The sequence below is a fragment of the Oncorhynchus mykiss genome, chromosome 13 (assembly GCF_013265735.2).
Source record: "Oncorhynchus mykiss isolate Arlee chromosome 13, USDA_OmykA_1.1, whole genome shotgun sequence".
Classification (NCBI taxonomy): Eukaryota; Metazoa; Chordata; class Actinopteri; order Salmoniformes; family Salmonidae; genus Oncorhynchus; species Oncorhynchus mykiss.
The window spans coordinates 59,014,224-59,035,168 of record NC_048577.1 but is presented as its reverse complement, the minus strand read 5'-3'; the positions used below and the strand labels follow the sequence as shown (position 1 = coordinate 59,035,168).

Genomic DNA, 20,945 nt, shown 5'->3' with positions numbered 1-20,945 from the left:
AGAATATTAACAAAAAGGAGCCTTAACGTCTTTCCAGCATCCGGTTGTTGTGGACTCGGCAGAGGCTCTATCACATATAGTATTCTTAATGGTATGGTATCTCATCACCCAGAATGTGTATACTGAGTCTCAGACAGGAGTGATGACTCGCCCTACTACTGCTATGTATTTATCCTTTACTTTGTTTAGACTAAATCAAAGACAAAGTGAAATTGTTACAGCTCAGAAGTTCACAAGTAGTATTATTCAATACAAAATGTAAGTTATTGGCTAAGTATTTCAACTCTTTATGGCAAGCATGAATGCCTGACTGAAATGTTTATGAGCCACAGCTCGTTCTAGCTAATCTAGTAACATCATCCCTGTATCACATCATTGTTTTGGCGAGGCAGCGTGGTATGGAGAATCCTCACGACCAAGTGAAGAATGTTGTAGTGTGTGACCCCTGTACTGTGCCACATTGTTTACGTTGGCAAGACAAACAAATACAGGAAAGATGATTGTTTATGAGAGGCTCAGCGATGTTAGGATTTAGAAAGTCGTGTAGTGTATGCCTGGCATAAGTCTAACTACAGTAATGGATGTTACTGTTTCATTAGGGAGCCACAAACATAATGTCAACAAATGGAATCACTGAATACACATTATGTTTATAATTGAATCCAGCCACAGACCAGAAAGAAGCTAAACAAATCATTTTGTATTCGAATTTCACATTGTTTAAAGTTGAGAGATATCATTCAGGCAAGGTAATGAGACTGGGGTATACGTCCAGGATAATATGGGAAAGACAGCCTCATGTATAGACCCCCTATGACCAAGGACATCCAAAACTCATCAGCGGAACTGTTTTTAATTAAACCAGCTACCCAAATCATTCATGTCAGTGGTTGACAGTATACAGGTATTATTGCTATTATTGCTATTGATCAGTTTCCTATATGTCATTCAGGTAAGTTTAGTAGATTGGTTTGGTATCATCGTTGGTGTCGTTGGTTGGCCAGCAAGCAAAAGTTGACGTTACAGGTCGTTCACATTCAGGGAAAACTGGTCCAGCCACTAACTGTTGTTAGTTGAAATAAAGGGTTATCGGTTGAATGTGGAAGTGCATCGGACAGGCCTTGCACTTTGAACCCACTCCCACCATGACGTATAGCACTGCCCACCAGGCGAAATGGAGTGGAAAGAGTGTGTCCCGAAGGAGAAACAGAGAGAGAGAGAAGCCTGTGGGTTTCATGTTGGACAAAGATGAAGGCAATGTAGGTGGATGGATATTACAGTGGATGGGTTGGCTGGCCATGTGCCACACCTCAGGCTGGTTGATACTTCCACCCAAGACAGAGGTGGATAAAGAGCAGGAATTCACTGGTGAAGTGAAATGCTGTGGTCTCAATGCAGAGTGAAGGATGGCTAAGGCATGGTCAACAGAAAGAGGAGCTAACCTACAGCACCTGACTGAACTGACTGACATTCACTCCAGAAAGACATTCTCTTGTCTCCATCCAGAAAGACATTCCCTTGTCTCCATCCAGAAAGACATTCCCTTGTCTCCATCCAGAAAGACATACCCTTGTCTCATTCAGAAAGACATACCCTTGTCTCCATCCAGAAAGACATACCCTTGTCTCCATCCAGAAAGACATACCCTTGTCTCCATCCAGAAAGGCATACCCTTGTCTCCATCCAGAAAGACATACCCTTGTCTCCATCCAGAAAGACATACCCTTGTCTCCATCCAGAAAGACATTCCCTTGTCCCCATCCAGAAAGACATACCCTTGTCTCCATCCAGAAAGACATTCCCTTGTCTCCATCCAGAAAGACATACCCTTGTCTCCATCCAGAAAGACATACCCTTGTCTCCATCCAGAAAGACATACCCTTGTCTCCATCCAGAAAGACATTCCCTTGTCTCCATCCAGAAAGACATACCCTTGTCTCCATCCAGAAAGACATTCCCTTGTCTCCATCCAGAAAGACATACCCTTGTCTCCATCCAGAAAGACATTCTCTTGTCTCCATCCAGAAAGACATTCCCTTGTCTCCATCCAGAAAGACATACCCTTGTCTCCATCCAGAAATACATTCCCTTGTCTCCATCCAGAAAGACATACCCTTGTCTCCATCCAGAAAGACATTCCCTTGTCTCCATCCAGAAAGACATTCCCTTGTCTCATCCAGAAAGACATTCCCTTGTCTCCATCCAGAAAGACATTTCCTTGTCTCCATCCAGAAAGACATTCCATTGACTCCATCCAGAAAGACATTCCTTTGTCTCCATCCAGAAAGACATACCCTTGTCTCCATCCAGAAAGACATTCCCTTGTCTCCATCCAGAAAGACATAGCCTTGTCTCCATCCAGAAAGACATTCCCTTGTCTCCATCCAGAAAGACATTCCCTTGTCTCCATCCAGAAAGACATTCCCATGACTCCATCCAGAAAGACATTCCCTTGTCTCCATCCAGAAAGACATACCATTGTCTCCATCCAGAAAGACATTCCCTTGTCTCCATCCAGAAAGACATACCCTTGTCTCATCCAGAAAGACATTCCCTTGTCTCCATCCAGAAAGACATACCCTTGTCTCATCCAGAAAGACATTCCCTTGTCTCCATCCAGAAAGACATTCCATTGTCTCCATCCAGAAAGACATTCCCTTGTCTCATCCAGAAAGACATTCCCTTGTCTCCATCCAGAAAGACATACCCTTGTCTCCATCCAGAAAGACATTCCCTTGTCTCCATCCAGAAAGACATTCCCTTGTCTCCATCCAGAAAGACATACCCTTGTCTCCATCCAGAAAGACATTCCCTTGTCTCCATCCAGAAAGACATTCCCTTGTCTCCATCCAGAAAGACATTCACTTGTCTCCATCCAGAAAGACATTCCCTTGACTCCATCCAGAAAGACATACCCTTGTCTCCATCCAGAAAGACATTACCTTGACTCCATCCAGAAATATATTACCTTGACTCCATCCATGTGTCCATGTTGAGACCAGAGTTGATGACATTAACCTGTTCCAGACCAGCTCTCACCCTCCCAACCCCATGAGTCAGCCAACATGCAAGGAAATGTAAGCAAGCTAAGCTCTTAAGCCCTCCAGGGGTGTCTGCTGCTCTCCCAGGCCCTGGTAGAACGTTGGGAGAACATGGGTAGAACGTTACAACAGGGTCTTGTGTTCTAATTCCTAATTCTATGGTCTGGTGCATCAGTGTGGTCTGCCGGTGAGTGGAGAACGCTCTGTCTTTCACCATCTATTCTCAGTACTGAGACATTGGTTTGATTTTCCTAATAGGTTTTCAGTCAAAACTTTAAACATGTTAGTCATGAAGCAAGCTGTCTGGCTGTCTGGGTAGCAGAAAAAATGTCATGTAAATGTAAAACTCAAAACAGACTGTATTTTACACACGCAAACACATGCACACACGCGTACTTACTCACTACGCACATGTACTCACACACACACGCATACACTTTCCCTCTCTCTCACACACACACACAAATACACACACACACTCTCACTTTCTCTCTCACACACACACACACACACACACACACACACACATACACACACACTCTCGCTTTCTCTCTCACACACACACACACACACACACACATACACACACTCTCGCTTTCTCTCTCACACACACACACACACACACACACCCAGGAGGGAGTGGATGTCGAGAGCCAGAGAATTCCTTTAATCAAGCTGTTTACTCTTGGGAGATCAATGCATCACTCGCTTGGGAACATTTCTCCCCTTTTAAGAGAAAATATGAAATTATATTAAATTAGAGGCAGCAGCAGCAGCAGGCCTCATCAGACACTTCCAGACTAAAGACACCCTTGGTCTTGAATCACTGTATAATTTCCATATGCAAACGTAATGCTGCTGCTGCCTGGGAGCAGACTGGGGTGACGCCGTCTCCCTCTCTCTCGCTCTCTTTGTCAATCTTTTTCGACTCTTTTCTCTCTCTCCTTCCCTTTCTCCCTCTCTCTCTCTCTCTTTCTTTCTCTCTCTCGCTCTCTCTCACCTCTGTCTCCCTCTCTCTCTCTCAATTCAATTCAATTTCAATTCAAGGGGCTTTATTGGCATGGGAAACATGTGTTAACATTGCCAAAGCAAGTGAGGTAGATAATATACAAAAGTGAAATAAACAATAAAAAATTAACAGTAAACATTACACATACAGAAAATTCAAAACAGTAAAGACATTACACATTATATATATATACAGTGGGGCAAAAAAGTATTTAGTCAGCCACCAATTGTGCAAGTTCTCCCACTTAAAAAGATGAGAGAGGCCTGTAATTTTCATCATAGGTACACTTCAACTATGACAGACAAAATTAGAAAAGAAATGCAGAAAATCACATTGTAGGATTTTTAATGAATTTATTTGCAAATTATGGTGAAAATAAGTATTTGGTCACCTACAAACAAGCAAGATTTCTGGCTCTCACAGACCTGTAACTTATTATTTAAGAGGCTTCTCTGTCCTCCATTCGTTACCTGTATTAATGGCACCTGTTTGAACTTGTTATCAGTATAAAAGAACACCTGTCCACAACCTCAAACAGTCACACTCCAAACTCCACTATGGCCAAGACCAAAGAGCTGTCGAAGGACACCAGAAACAAAATTGTAGACCTGCACCAGGCTGGGAAGACTGAATCCGCAATAGGTAAGCAGCTTGGTTTGAAGAAATCAACTGTGGGAGCAATTACGCCGTCAGGGACTCAAATCCTGCAGTGCCAGACGTGTCCCCCTGCTTAAGCCAGTACATGTCCAGGCCCGTCTGAAGGCCTCTGTCATCTTTTTAAGTGGGAGAACTTGCACAATTGGTGGCTGACTAAATACTTTTTTGCCCCACTGTATATACGTATAATATGACATGTGTAATGTCTTTACTGTTTTGAAATTTCTGTATGTGTAATGTTTACTGTTAATTTTTATTGGTTACAAATGTAACAATGTACAAATGGTTAAAGAACACAAGAGTGTTTACAATGGTGTTTGTTCTTCACTGGTTACCCTTTTCTTGTGGCAACAGGTCACAAATCTTGCTGCTGTGATGGCACACTGTGGAATTTCCCCCAGTAGATATGGGAGTTTATCAAAATTGGATTTGCTTTCGAATTCTTCTCTCCCTCCCTCCCTCTCTCCCTCTCCCTCTCTCTCTCTCCCTCCCTTTCTCCATCTCTCTCTCTCTCTCCCACTCTCTCTCTCCATCTCTCTCTCCTCTCTCTCTCTCTCTCTCTCCATCTCTCTCTCCCTCTCTCTCTCTCTCTCTCTCCCTCTCTCCCTCTCTCTCATCTCACTCTCCCTCTCTCCCTCTCTCTCTCTCTCTCTCCCCCTCTCTATCCCTCTCTCTCCCTCTCTCTCTCTCCCTCTCTCTCTCTCTCTCTCTCACTCTCTCCCTCTCTCTCTTCCTCTCTTTCACTCTCTCTCCCACTCTCTATCCCTCTCTCTCCCTCTCTCTCTCTCCCTCTCTCTCTCTCTCTCACTCTCTCCCTCTCTCTCTCCATCTCCCTCTCTGTCTCCCTCTCTCTCCCTCTCTCTCCCTCTCTCTCGCTCTCTCTCGCTCCATCTCTCTCTCTCTCACTCTCTCCATCTCTCTCGCTCTCTCTCGCTCCATCTCTCTCTCTCTCACTCACTCTCTCTCTCTCTCTCTCTCTCTCTCTCTCACTCTCCACTCCCCCCCTCTCTCACTCTCTCTCCCACTCCCCCTCTCTCTCTCTCTCTCTCCTCTCTCTCTCTCTCCCTCTCTCTCTGTCTCCCTCTCCCTCTCTCGCCCTCTCTCTCATCTCACTCTCCCTCTCTCTCTCTCTCTCTCTCTTCCCTCTCTCTCTCTCTCTCCCACTCTCTCTCTCCCTCTCTCTCTCTCCCACTCTCTCTCTCCCACTCTCTCTCCCTCCACCCCTCCCTCTGTTGATCACAGTGAAGTCAGAATGAAGGAAAGTCCCCTACTATGTGGCTGGGTGAGGTGGTCAAATCTACTGTACAGTGTGATATTGTCTGATACTGTTGTTCACACCTCAAGTACGAGGAGATATTACACATCTACAATGAGGTATAATGTAACACACATACTTATCATTTCCTTAATGGCTGACATTTCTCCATTCACCGCCTCTTTGAGTGTTTGGGCACAATAATTTGCCAAGCACACACACACACACACACAGTGCTTTACACCTCCCACCTACTGCACGGTACTGTTACCACTAATGGGCCCAGTGGCCAACCATTAAAGCCCATGTTTTAGAACTGTTGTTGGAGCTGCTTATGAAACTGTCCTTCTCTCCTTGTCCAACCTGTTTCTGCCTTCTGCTTCTGTATTCTGTTTCCTGTCTCCTGTTACATGTTCTAACTCTGTTTTCTCCTCTACAGGGTAGCACACTGAGGAAGAGGAAGATGTACGAAGAGTTCCTGAGCAAGGTCTCCATCATCGGTGAGTGTGTGTGTGTGCGTATGCGTGCATACGTGTGTGTACATGTTGGTTTGTTGGAGATTGCAGTTGATATGAGAGGCGTATGCGTGTTTTTATGTGTGTGTGTGTGTGCCTGTGTTTTTTATGTGTGTGTGTGTACCTGTGTGTTTTTATGTGTGTGTGTACCTGTGTGTTTTATGTGTGTGTGTAACTGTGTGTTTATATGTGTGTGTGTACCTGTGTGTTTTTATGTGTGTGTGTACCTGTGTGTTTTTATGTGTGTGTGTACCTGTGTGTTTATATGTGTGTGTGTACCTGTGTGTTTATATGTGGTGGTGTGTACCTGTGTGTTTTTATGTGTGTGTGAGTACCTGTGTGTTTTTATGTGTGTGTGTACCTGTGTGTTTTTATGTGTGTGTATACCTGTGTGTTTTTTATGTGTCTGTACCTGTGTGTTTTTATGTGTGTGTACCTGTGTGTTTTTATGTGTGTGTGTACCTGTGTGTTTTTATGTGTGTGTGTACCTGTGTGTTTTTATGTGTGTGTGTACCTGTGTGTTTATATGTGTGTGTGTACCTGTGTGTTTTTATGTGTGTGTACCTGTGTGTTTTTATGTGTGTGTACCTGTGTGTTTTTATGTGTGTGTACCTGTGTGTTTTTATGTGTGTGTACCTGTGTGTTTTTATGTGTGTGTACCTGTGTGTTTTTATGTGTGTGTACCTGTGTGTTTTTATGTGTGTGTACCTGTGTGTTTTTATGTGTGTGTACCTGTGTGTTTTTATGTGTGTGTACCTGTGTGTTTTTATGTGTTGTACCTGTGTGTTTTTATGTGTGTGTACCTGTGTGTTTTTATGTGTCCTGTACCTGTGTGTTTTTATGTGTGTGTGTACCTGTGTGTTTTTATGTGTGTGTGTACCTGTGTGTTTTTATGTGTGTGTACCTGTGTGTTTTTATGTGTGTGTACCTGTGTGTTTTATGTGTGTGTACCTGTGTGTTTTTATGTGTGTGTACCTGTGTGTTTTATGTTGTGTACCTGTGTGTTTTTATGTGTGTGTACCTGTGTGTTTTTATGTGTCTGTACCTGTGTGTTTTTATGTGTGTGTGTACCTGTGTGTTTTTATGTGTGTGTGTACCTGTGTGTTTTTATGTGTGTGTGTACCTGTGTGTTTTTATGTGTGTGTGTACCTGTGTGTTTTTATGTGTGTGTACCTGTGTGTTTTTATGTGTGTGTGTACCTGTGTGTTTTTATGTGTGTGTACCTGTGTGTTTTTATGTGTGTGTACCTGTGTGTTTTTATGTGTGTATGTACCTGTGTGTTTTTATGTTAAATCAAATCAACGTGTATTGGTTGGTTACACAGATTTGCAGATGTTGTCGCAGGTGCAGAGAAATGCTTGTGTTTCTAGCTCCAACAGCTCCAACAGTGCAGCAATACCTAGCAATGAAACAACAAAACACACATCATCAAAACATAATACATATCAACATGAGCAATGTCAGAGTCTGGAATATAAATATATACACTGAGTGTACAAAACATTAGGACCAAACAAATACAGGCACACACTTACAAAAACATACAGGTGTTTTTTAAACACAGACGCACACAACCTTATTGCAGGATAATGCAGTGCAGGAAATGTACAACTTTTTTTAGGTTTAAAAAACGGATTCTGAAGTCTGTAATTTCCACTTTGAAATGTCCAACTTGATTAGTCTATCTCTCTCTGTCTTTACAGTGTGTATGTGATGTGAGGGTCTCTCTCTCTCTGTCTTACAGTGTGTATGTGATGTGAGGGTCTATCTCTCTCTGTCTTTACAGTGTGTATGTGATGTGAGGGTCTATCTCTCTCTGTCTTTACAGTGTGTATGTGATGTGAGGGTCTATCTCTCTCTGTCTTTACAGTGTGTATGTGATGTGAGGGTCTATCTCTCTCTGTCTTTACAGTGTGTATGTGATGTGAGGGTCTATCTCTCTCTGTCTTTACAGTGTGTATGTGATGTGAGGGTCTATCTCTCCTGTCTTTACAGTGTGTATGTGATGTGAGGGTCTATCTCTCTGTCTTTACAGTGTGTATGTGATGTGAGGGTCTATCTCTCTGTCTTTACAGTGTGTAATGTGATGTGAGGGTCTATCTCTCTCTGTCTTTACAGTGTGTATGTGATGTGAGGGTCTATCTCTCTCTGTCTTTACAGTGTGTATGTGATGTGAGGTCTATCTCTCTCTGTCTTTACAGTGTGTATGTGATGTGAGGGTCTATCTCTCTCTGTCTTTACAGTGTGTATGTGATGTGAGGGTCTATCTCTCTCTGTCTTTACAGTGTGTATGTGATGTGAGGGTCTATTCTCTCTCTGTCTTTACAGTGTGTATGTGATGTGAGGGTCTATCTCTCTCTGTCTTTACAGTGTGTATGTGATGTGAGGGTCTATCTCTCTCTGTCTTTACAGTGTGTATGTGATGTGAGGGTCTATCTATCACTGTCTTTACAGTGTGTATGTGATGTGAGGGTATATCTCTCTGTCTTTACAGTGTGTATGTGATGTGAGGGTCTATCTCTCTCTGTCTTTACAGTGTGTATGTGATGTGAGGGTCTATCTCTCTCTGTCTTTACAGTGTGTATGTGATGTGAGGGTCTATCTCTCTCTGTCTTTACAGTGTGTATGTGATGTGAGGGTCTATCTCTCTCTGTCTTTACAGTGTGTATGTGATGTGAGGGTCTATCTCTCTCTGTCTTTACAGTGTGTATGTGATGTGAGGGTCTATCTCTCTCTGTCTTTACAGTGTGTATGTGATGTGAGGGTCTATCTCTCTCTGTCTTTACAGTGTGTATGTGATGTGAGGGTCTATCTCTCTCTGTCTTTACAGTGTGTATGTGATGTGAGGGTCTATCTCTCTCTGTCTTTACAGTGTGTATGTGATGTGAGGGTCTATCTCTCTCTGTCTTTACAGTGTGTATGTGATGTGAGGGTCTATCTCTCTCTGTCTTTACAGTGTGTATGTGATGTGAGGGTCTATCTCTCTCTGTCTTTACAGTGTGTATGTGATGTGAGGGTCTATCTCTCTCTGTCTTTACAGTGTGTATGTGATGTGAGGGTCCATCTCTCTGTCTTTACAGTGTGTATGTGATGTGAGGGTCTATCTCTCTCTGTCTTTACAGTGTGTATGTGATGTGAGGGTCTATCTCTCTCTGTCTTTACAGTGTGTATGTGATGTGAGGGTCTATCTCTCTCTGTCTTTACAGTGTGTATGTGATGTGAGGGTCTATCTCTCTCTGTCTTTACAGTGTGTATGTTGATTGTGAGGGTCCAATCTCTCTGTCTGTACAGTGTGTATGTGATGTGAGGGTCTATCTCTCTCTGTCTTTACAGTGTGTATGTGATGTGAGGGTCTATCTCTCTCTGTCTTTACAGTGTGTATGTGATGTGAGGGTCTATCTCTCTCTGTCTTTACAGTGTGTATGTGATGTGAGGGTCTATCTCTCTCTGTCTTTACAGTGTGTATGTGATGTGAGGGTCTATCTCTCTCTCAACCTACTTTCATGATACACTACATGACCAAAACTATGTGGACACCTGCTCCTCAAACATCTCATCTTGGTCCCCCTTTTGCTGCTATAACAGCCTCCAGTCTTCTGGGAAGTCTTTCCACTAGATGTTGGAACATTGCTGCGTGGACTTGCTTCCATTCAGCCACAAGAGCATTAGTGAGGTCAGGCTCTGATGTTGGGCGATTCGGCCTGGCTCGCAGTCGGTGTTCCAATTCATCCAAAAGGTGCTGGATGGGTTTGAGGTCAGGGCTCTGTGCAGGCCAGTCCAAGTTCTTCCACACCAATCTCGACAAAAAAAACATTTCTTTTATTGGACTTCGCTTTGTGCATGGGGGCAATTGTCATGCTGAAACAGTACAGGGCCTTCCCCAAACTGTTGCTAAAAAGTTGGGATCACAGAATGGTCTAGAATGTCATTCCCTTCACTGGAACTAAGGGGTCTGTAGCCCGAACAATGAAAAACAACCCCAGACCATTATTCCTCCTCCACCAAACTTTCCACTGCTCCAGATTTCAATGGACCAAGCTTTACACCACTGCAGCCAACGCTTGGCATTGCACATGGTGATCTTAGGCTTGTGTGCTGCTGCTCGGCCATGGAAACCCATTTCAGGAAGCTCCCGACGAACAGTTCTTGTGTTGACTTTGCTTCTAGAGGCAGTTTGGAACTCGCTAGTGAGTGTTGCAACTGAGGACAGAACGATTTTTGGGAGCGGTGTGGGTGTTTTACATTGGCACAGCAATCAGAAGGAAGGGTTAGGGCTTATTATTGATTCAAAAACATATGTAGAATTGACCCTCCCCCAACCCTGTTAAGAGGAGCACAGGGCAGTTTCCCTTTTCTGACCCTGTTGCAGTGTGTGTGTGTGTGTGTGTGTGTGTGTGTGTGTGTGTGTGTGTGGTGTGTGTGTGTTGTGTGTGTGTGTGTGTGTGTGCGCGTGTGTGCGTGAGTGTGTGTGTAGAGGACATGCCTCCTGTGTGGGGTTATTATCTGGCTGAGTAAACACACAGGGCCTCTTTTCCTCCTCTTCCTCATCCTCCTCCTCTTCCTCCTCCTCCTCCTCTTCATCATCCTCCTCTTCCTCCTCCTCCTCCTCCTCCTCTTCCTCCTCTTCCTCCTCCTCTTCATCCTCCTCCTCTTCCTCCTCTTCCTCCTCCTCCTCCTCCTCTTCCTCCTCCTCCTCTTCCTCCTCCTCTCTCCCCCTCCTCCTCCTCAGCTCTATCCTCTTCCTCCTCCTCCTCTTCCTCCTCTTCCTCCTCCTCCTCCTCTTCTCCTCCTCCTCTTCCTCATCTTCCTCCTCCTCTTCCTCCTCTTCCTCCTCCTCCTCTTCCTCCTCCTCTCATCCTCCTCCTCCTCCTCAGCTCTATCCTATTCCTCATCCTCCTCTTCCTCCTCCTCCTCCTCTTCCTCCTCCTCCTCCTCCTCTTCATCCTCCTCTTCCTCCTCCTCTTCCTCCTCCTCCTCAGCTCTATCCTCCTCTAACTCTCATTTTCTTTTCCCCCACGTATCTCCTTTTACGGCCCCAACAAGGTCCGTATTCAAACACCCACCTCTCTCTTCAAACTTATTTCTTCCCTCTCTTTTCTCCTCCCTCCTTTGAGGAGGAAGAGAGGGAGGGAGGGAGGAAGGGATGGAGGCAGGAGTGTTTTTGTTTGTCTTTGAATTCGGCGACAGCCACGAAACTGGGTACAATCCCTTGATGTTGTTTAGGGTTAAAAGGGGAAGAGAATAACATGCTCTCTGGTGGCAGACACACAGGCAGACACACACACACACACACACACTCTCTCTCTTTTACCCAGACACACACCCAATGACCAGTGTGCCCCCAGTGAAGGGGGTTAGTTAAGTGGGGTGAAGGGCTCTGCAGAGTGTGAAATGAATGATACTGTGAGGAGACTGACAGAGACTGAGGTAGCTGTTAGTTACTTCAACATCTTCTAGAGGATCTCACTATGGTGATACAACAGTCTAGAGCAGGGGTTTTCTAACTCATTCCATGGAGAGCCTAGTGTCTGCTGGTTTTAGTTTATTCCTTTCAATTAAGCCCTAGACAACCAGGGGAGGGCAGTTCTTTAGTAATTAGTAAGCTTAACATCATCAATCAAGTACAAGGGAGGAGTGAAAACCTGCAGACTTCTCGGATCCTCTGTGGTCCTCTGTGGAATGAGTTTGACATGTGGTCTTGAGAGAGAGACACATCGAGACACCGTTGCCCTAGAGCACACAAAAAAAAACGATACATACCTCGGCCTAAACATCAGCACCACAGGTAACTTCCACAAAGCTGTGAACGATCTGAGAGACAAGGCAAGAAGGGCATTCTATGCCATCAAAAGGAACATAACATTTGACATACCAATTCATACCAAACCCATTGCCCTTCATGGTTTCGTGGTCAGAGGTCCGCCCACCAACCAATAATTCACAAAATGGGCCAACACCAAATATCTTCAATGTGCAACTTAAAACACCAAGTAATGCAGAATTAGGCCGATACCCACTAATTATCCAAATCCAGAAAAGAGCGGTTAAATCTACAACCACCTAAATGGAAGCGATTTCCAAACAAATCCATCACCTACAGAGAGATGACCTGGAGAAGAGTCCCCTAAGCAAGCTGGTCCTGGGGCTCTGTTCACAAACACAAACAGACCCCACAGAGCCCCAGGACAGCAACACTATTAGACCCAACCAAATCATGAGAAAACAGAAAGATAATTACTTGACAAATTGGAAAGAATTTAAAAAACAGAACAGAGTAAACTAGAATGCTATTTGGACCTAAACAGAGAGTACACAGTGGCAGAATACCTGACCACTGTGACTGACCCAAAACTTAAGGAAAGCTTTGACTATGTACGACTCAGTGAGCATAGCCTGGCTATTGAGACAGGCCTCAACCTGGCTCTCAAGAGAAGACAGGCTATGTGCACACTGCCACAAAATGAGGTGGAAACTGAGCTGCACAGATCCACAAGAAAATATCAACCAGTGAAGAACAAACACCATTGTAAATACAACCCATATTTATGTTTATTTATTTTCCATGTTGTACTTTACTATTTGCACATCGTTACAACACTGTATGAATTATATGACATTTGAAATGTCTTTATTTTTTGAACTTTTGTGAGTGTAATGTTTACTGTTAATTTTTATTGTTTATTTCACTTCTGTATATTATCTACATCACTTGCTTTGGCAATGTAAAACATATGTTTGCCGTGCCAATAACGCACACACACACAAGCTCTCACAGTCCCACTGCAGAACCAGAACGCTTGTCTGTAAACGTCAGATGTTCGAAGGTTAAGTTTAGGCATTCATTCGGAATGGTTAGTTGAGGGCTACATTTTGGGATAGGTATGGAGCCGCAGCTCACCCACACAACTCACATAACCCTTAACTTGAAAGGTAAACCTATGATTGGATAATAATATTGGAGTTAAATTTAGTAAATGTGGTTGTCAGTGATGGTTCACTATACTATATATGGCTGAATTTTGCATTAATGTATTCAGCGCATTTCCAAGTATAAGACCTTTTTATAGCCAAGACCTGAAAAATACCCTCACCTTCTAGAAACATCCACTCTGCTGAATCACTCCTTCAGAGCCCTGTGTAGCCTTCTACTGAAATGCTACTGTACTGCTACACAGTATACACACCCTGATGTGGTCATACACTATGAATGGTAGCTGTTAGTCCTGTCTCTTTACTTGGAAAATGGGGGAGAGGAGGGAGGATGAGGGGAGGATGAGGGAGGGGGGAGAGGAGATGGAGGAGGAGGAGGAGGAGGGGGAGATGAGATGATGAGGAGGGAGATGGAGGAGGAGGGAGGATTGGGAGAGGAGAGGAGGGATGGCGGGAGGAGAGGGGGATGAGGGAGAGGGGAGAGGAGATGGAGAGGAGGGAGATGGGAGAGCAGGAGGGGGAATGGAGAGGAGGGAGGGGGGGAGGAGAGGAGGGATGGAGGAAGAATGGGGGGAGGGGGGAGAAGAGGGACGGGGGAGAGGAGGGAGAACGGAGGGAGAGGAGGGATGGGGAGAGGAGGGAGGAGATGGGAGGGAGGTAATGTCTCTTGCTGAGTGGATTAGTGTGAGGTAGGAAGGAGGGCAGCCCCAATTAGATATGAGTGTTTAAACAGGAGCCATTATCTACTGTGGCCAGCACAGCGGGGGACGCTCACACACACACACACACACACATACACACACACACAACACTTATTCCCCAACACTGCTGCATAGGGGCCAGTAGAAATCAGCACTGTCAAGCACATTTCCCCTCTGTCAATAAGCCAATTGGGATATTCCCTACACCTACATTCTAACACTCAGCACCAATCATACTGGACACACAGTCTCCTCCCACAAACTGTATTAAAGAGATCATCTAATAGTCAGATCCTTGTGTGATGAAACCTCAACCCATTGACTGACTACAATACACACTAACTCAAGTATGCATTGAGGGCCTGTCTCTCAACATAGGAATGTGTGTGTGTGTGTGTGTGTGGTGTGTGTGTGTGTGTGTGTGTGTGTGTGTGTGTTGTGTGTGTTGTGTGTGTGTGTGTGTGTGTGTGTGTGTGTGTGTAATATTAATTAGTGTTTGTCTCTGTTGTTGACCCTCTTGTCCCCTGCAGAGTCTCTGGACAAGTGGGAGCGTCTGACTGTAGCTGATTCTCTGGAGCCAGTCCAGTTTGAGGACGGGGAGAAGATCGTGGTACAGGGAGACCCCGGAGATGACTTCTTCATCATCACAGAGGTACAGCAGTGTGTGTGTTTGTGTGTACGCATGTCTTTTTCTGGTTGTCACTAGCTTCCACAGCCACAAAGTCATCAATATGGCTAAACCTCACCTATTTCTACAATGTATCTTCTTAAAATTTGATTTGAACCCTAACCTTAACCACACTGCTAACCTTATGCCTAACCTTCACATTAAAATACAACAAAAGCTAATTTCTGTTGCCAATTTTGACTTTGTGGCTGTAGAATCTGACTTTGTGGCTGTAGAATCTGACTTTGTGGCTGTAGAATCTGACTTTGTGGCTGTAGAATCTGACTTTGTGGCTGTAGAATCTGACTTTGTGGCTGTAGAATCTGACTTTGTGGCTGTAGAATCTGACTTTGTGTCACTGTGTCAGTGAGTGTGATGTGTGTGATGTGTCAGTGTGTCAGTGAGTGTGATGTGTCAGTGTGTTATGTGTCAGTGTGTCAGTGAATGTGATGTGTCAGTGTGTGTGATGTGTCAGTGTGTGTGATGTGTCAATGTGTCAGTGAGTGTGATGTGTCAGTGTGTCAGTGTGTGTGATGTGTCAATGTGTCAGTGTGTGTAATGTGTCAGTGTGTCAGTGTGTGTGATGTGTCAATGTGTCAGTGTGTGTAATGTGTCCAGTGTGTCAGTGAGTGTGATGTGTCAGTGTGTCAGTGTGTGTGATGTGTCAGTGTGTCAGTGTGTGTGATGTGTCAATGTGTCAGTGGTGTGTGATGTGTCAGTGTGTCAGTGTGTGTGATGTGTCAGTGTGTCAGTGTGTGTGATGTGTCAATGTGTCAGTGTGTGTGATGTGTCAGTGTGTCAGTGTGTGTGATGTGTCAGTGTGTCAGTGAGTGTGATGTGTCAGTGAGTGTGATGTGTCAGTGTGTCAGTGTGTGTGATGTGTCAGTGTGTCAGTGTGTGATGTGTCAGTGTGTCAGTGAGTGTGATGTGTCAATGTGTCAGTGTGTGTGATGTGTCAGTGTGTCAGTGTGTGTGGTGTCAGTGTGTCAGTGAGTGTGATGTGTCAGTGAGTGTGATGTGTCAGTGTGTCAGTGTGTGTGGGTGTCAGTGTGTCAGTGAGTGTGATGTGTCAGTGAGTGTGATGTGTCAGTGTGTCAGTGAGTGTGATGTGTCAGTGAGTGTGATGTGTCAGTGAGTGTGATGTGTCAGTGAGTGTGATGTGTCAGTGTTCAGTGAGTGTGATGTGTCAGTGAGTGTGATGTTGTCAGTGAGTGTGATGTGTCAGTGTGTCAGTGAGTGTGATGTGGTCAGTGAGTGTGATGTGTCAGTGAGTGTGATGTGTCATGTCTATGATGGAAGTCCAGTGTCTTGTTGTATATCAATACTTCCTCTTGTCTGAGATCAGAACTGATTACATCCTTATTGGCTCCAGGAGACAGGACGAAGTGGCGTTGTGAGGTGTGTGTGTTTGTGTGCGTGGTGCATGCGTGTGTTTCTGAGGAAGAGTGGTGAATGAGTGTTTGGGAGAAGGGGGCTGGTCAACACTGCTAGGTTTGTGGTTGTGTGGAGCAGGGCCCCTTAGAGCAGGGCCCCCCACCTGACAGCCAGTCAGTCAGCCTAACACACTTTTATTAACTCCATAGTTTTACAAAGGGGTTTCCATCAGGGTCAAGCCAAGAGGACCAGTGTGTGTGAGGGGGGTCGTCTGTCCTTTTTTTGGTCTGTTGTTTTCACCTCCTGTTTCTCATCCTTTCACAACCCTCACCTCCTGTTTAAACTTGGCTTGCTCTCATTATTTCCTCTCTCTCCCCTCTCCTTCTCATCACTCTTTACCTCTCTCTCTCTCTTCTCTCTCTCTCCCCCTCTCCTTCTCTCTCTACCTCTTAGTCTCTTTCTCTACCTCCCTCTCTCTTCCTTACGCTCTCTTTCTCTACCCCTCCAAAAATCTCTCTCCAGCTCTACCTCTTCTCTCTCTCTTTTACCCCCTATTCCCCTCCCCCTCTCTCTTTCTCTCTCAGCCCTAACAATAGCCCCTGATTGGTAGCTAGCTAGCATGGAGCTCTGTGAGCCAAGCCCCAGTAAGGCGCAGCTGAGACTGGAGGGCTGGAGGGGTATTATCAGGCTGCTGAGTGAAGTATCCCTCCGTTTGGCTCTCTCTCCATCTCCACCTGCACCAATGAGCCTGCAGCACTGTAGCCACAACCCTCCCTCTCTACCTCCTTCCTTCCCTCACTTTCTACATTCCTCTCCCATCCTCTCTAGTCTGGAAGGCAGCTGCATTGACTGTGCTGTCCTCTCCTCGTTTCTAGATCGACTGTGCTGTCCTCTCCTCGTTTCTAGATCGACTGTGCTATCCTCTCCTCGTTTCTAGATCGACTGTGCTATCCTCTCCCTGTTTCTAGATTGACTGTGCTGTCCTCTCCTCGTTTCTAGATCGACTGTGCTGTCCTCTCCTCGTTTCTAGATCGACTGTGCTGTCCTCTCCCTGTTTCTAGATCGACTGTGCTGTCCTCTCCTCGTTTCTAGATCGACTGTGCTGTCCTCTCCCTGTTTCTAAATTGACTGTGTTGTCCTCTCCCTGTTTCTAGATCGACTGTGCTGTCCTCTCCCTGTTTCTAAATTGACTGTGTTGTCCTCTCCCTGTTTCTAGATCGACTGTGCTGTCCTCTCCCTGTTTCTAGATCGACTGTGCTGTCCTCTCCCTGTTTCTAATTGACTGTGCTGTCCTCTCCCTGTTTCTAGATCGACTGTGCTGTCCTCTCCCTGTTTCTAAATTGACTGTGCTGTCCTCTCCCTGTTTCTAGATCGACTGTGCTGTCCTCTCCCTGTTTCTAGATCGACTGTGCTGTCCTCTCCCTGTTTCTAGATTGCCTGTTCCATCCCCCTCATAGTTTCTAGATTCCATTACAGGTCAGGTGATGTGAGAGAGAGAGAGAGGCAGGTCACATACTACAGAGTCTAGACTTCCAGTTGTAGGCTAAGGCCCTGACTAAAGGCATAGTAGAGACCGGCTGGAGAGGAGATACAGTGCCTTGCGAAAGTATTCGGCCCCCTTGAACTTTGCGACCTTTTGCCACATTTCAGGCTTCAAACATAAAGATATAAAACTGTATTTTTTTGTGAAGAATCAACAACAAGTGGGACACAATCATGAAGTGGAACGACATTTATTGGATATTTCAAACTTTTTTAACAAATCAAAAACTGAAAAATTGGGCGTGCAAAATGATTCAGCCCCCTTAAGTTAATACTTTGTAGCGCCACCTTTTGCTGCGATTACAGCTGTAAGTCGCTTGGGGTATGTCTCTATCAGTTTTGCACATCGAGAGACTGACATTTTTTCCCATTCCTCCTTGCAAAACAGCTCGAGCTCAGTGAGGTTGGATGGAGAGCATTTGTGAACAGCAGTTTTCAGTTCTTTCCACAGATTCTCGATTGGATTCAGGTCTGGACTTTGACTTGGCCATTCTAACACCTGGATATGTTTATTTTTGAACCATTCCATTGTAGATTTTGCTTTATGTTTTGGATCATTGTCTTGTTGGAAGACAAATCTCCATCCCAGTCTCAGGTCTTTTGCAGACTCCATCAGGTTTTCTTCCAGAATGGTCCTGTATTTGGCTCCATCCATCTTCCCATCAATTTTAACCATCTTCCCTGTCCCTGCTGAAGAAAAGCAGCCCAAACCATGATGCTGCCACCACCATGTTTGACAGTGGGGATGGTGTGTGTCAGCTGTGTTGCTTTTACGCCAAACATAACATTTTGCATTGTTGCCAAAAAGTTCATTTTGGTTTCATCTGACCAGAGCACCTTCTTCCACATGTTTGGTGTGTCTCCCAGGTGGCTTGTGGCAAACTTTAAACGACACTTTTTATGGATATCTTTAAGAAATGGCTTTCTTCTTGCCACTCTTCCATAAAGGCCAGATTTGTGCAATATACGACTGATTGTTGTCCTATGGACAGAGTCTCCCACCTCAGCTGTAGATCTCTGCAGTTCATCCAGAGTGATCATGGGCCTCTTGGCTGCATCTCTGATCAGTCTTCTCCTTGTATGAGCTGAAAGTTTAGAGGGATGGCCAGGTCTTGGTAGATTTGCAGTGGTCTGATACTCCTTCCATTTCAATATTATCGCTTGCACAGTGCTCCTTGGGATGTTTAAAGCTTGGGAAATCTTTTTGTATCCAAATCCGGCTTTAAACTTCTTCACAACAGTATCTCGGACCTGCCTGGTGTGTTCCTTGTTCTTCATGATGCTCTCTGCGCTTTTAACGGACCTCTGAGACTATCACAGTGCAGGTGCATTTATACGGAGACTTGATTACACACAGGTGGATTGTATTTATCATCATTAGTCATTTAGGCCAACATTGGATCATTCAGAGATCCTCACTGAACTTCTGGAGAGAGTTTGCTGCACTGAAAGTAAAGGCTGAATAATTTTGCACGCCCAATTTTTCAGTTTTTGATTTGTTAAAAAAGTTTGAAATATCCAATAAATGTCGTCCCACTTCATGATTGTGTCCCACTTGTTGTTGATTCTTCACAAAAAAATACAGTTTTATATCTTTATGTTTGAAGCCTGAAATGTGGCAAACGGTCGCAAAGTTCAAGGTGGCCGAATACTTTCGCAAGGCACTGTAGATACACTGAGAGCATAAAGCACAGAGAGAGATGAACCAAAAAGGAAAGAGACTGTTTTTGCAGAGAGAGAGAGCGCTTGTCTGACTCTGGACTTCCCCTCCAGCAGGCCCTCAGCCCAGTCAGTCCATTCCTCTGTCCCCCTGGGTATTCTCTGGTCCCTGTGTGTCTCTGACAGATCAGGACCCCACTGAGAACATGGCCCTTTTTAAACGGGAACAGGCATCTGGTGTCATTTCTAAAGCCCCAGGAAAAGAAGGGGAAATTTCCCATTGAAAGCCGAAAAAGCCCTGTATTTCTCACTGGTTTAATTTCAGAGGGACATCCAGGCCTCCTGTCTTTTATATCATCTGTCTGAGTCACTCTTTCATTCCTTTCTCATTGGTGACAGCATGGGTATCCCATGTCAGGGTGTCCGCGGGTCCTTAAAGAGTCTTAAAAACTATTCAATTCATTTATCTGATTTAAAGGCCTTAATACATCTTAAAATGTCTTAAATTAAGTTTGAAAAGGTTTCAGTTCAATTATTTAAAAAAATATTAATATTTTACATTTCGGCTTCAATATTTATTTTTACATTTTAAATGCGTTAAGCACTATGTGGGTTGTAATGCTGTAACAACACAGACTAAAACCATGCATAGAAGTCCCATGATGGTGGTAACTGTCCATTACTGATTATCACCTATTAACCACCATGTATTACCATTACTGTACAATATTTCAGTTGTCTATATTACATTTGTTTATTTGATGACTTTATTATTTCATTCCAAGTCATCTCATCTCTATAGAGCTGCTGCCTATGCTGTCAACAATCACTATCTCAGCAGTTCAAAGTAAAATACTTCTGAATACCTGCTGGATACCAACTATCAATCACTGTATCTTCAGGTAGAGATTCCTCTCGAAGCAACTGCTCTCTCTGTTTCCCCTCTTGATCATTCATTTTTCTGTCTCTTATGTAGCAGGCGTAAAAGAAACACAGACCGGACAAGTAGTCACACAATGGATTATGGTAATTGTAGTTCATTATCACATTTTCTGCACTAAACTATGTAGAACATTGTCCTGTTGGAAACTACAATTCCCTACTACATCACACCGTTTGGGTATGATCTGATTAACTCTAGAGAATTGTATTTTTTATTTTTATTTAACTATGCAAGTCAGTTGAGAACAAATTCTTATTTACAATGACAGCCTAGGAACAGTGGGTTAACTGCCATGTTCAGGGGAAGAACGACAGATTTTTACCTTATCAGCTCGGGGATATCATCTAGCAACCTTTGGTTACTGGCCCAGTGCTCTAACCACTATGCTACCTGTCGCCCCACAGAGAAACTGCAGGTCAATGTGCACTATCTGAAATGGAATTCAAATAATGTAACCAATGTGAGTCAGTGACATTTTGGTTAGTTTCTCAGAACTAGTAATTGAGATAATGCTCCAGCAGAATGGAGCAGTGACTATATCAAGTAGCCTATATAGGCCTGTACTGTTACTCGCATGGCTATCTGGCAGTAAATATCATATTTACAGTTAGCAATCTAGCTAATGTGTTTTGAGATCCCACTTCCTCAGGTG

The 20,945-nt window shown here is 44.4% G+C and overlaps 1 protein-coding gene across 1 annotated transcript in view; it reads left to right on the top strand.

Moving 5' to 3' along the window:
• The window catches only part of prkar1b (protein kinase, cAMP-dependent, regulatory, type I, beta), a 204,574-nt gene that overhangs the window by 157,304 nt on the left and 26,325 nt on the right, over positions 1-20,945 (top strand). Inside the window, exons 8-10 of the mRNA XM_036941741.1 lie at positions 6,402-6,462; positions 14,639-14,776; positions 19,012-19,016. Coding sequence (XP_036797636.1) covers positions 6,402-6,462; positions 14,639-14,776; positions 19,012-19,016 — 204 coding nt within the window. The remainder of the gene's footprint in view (positions 1-6,401; positions 6,463-14,638; positions 14,777-19,011; positions 19,017-20,945) is intronic.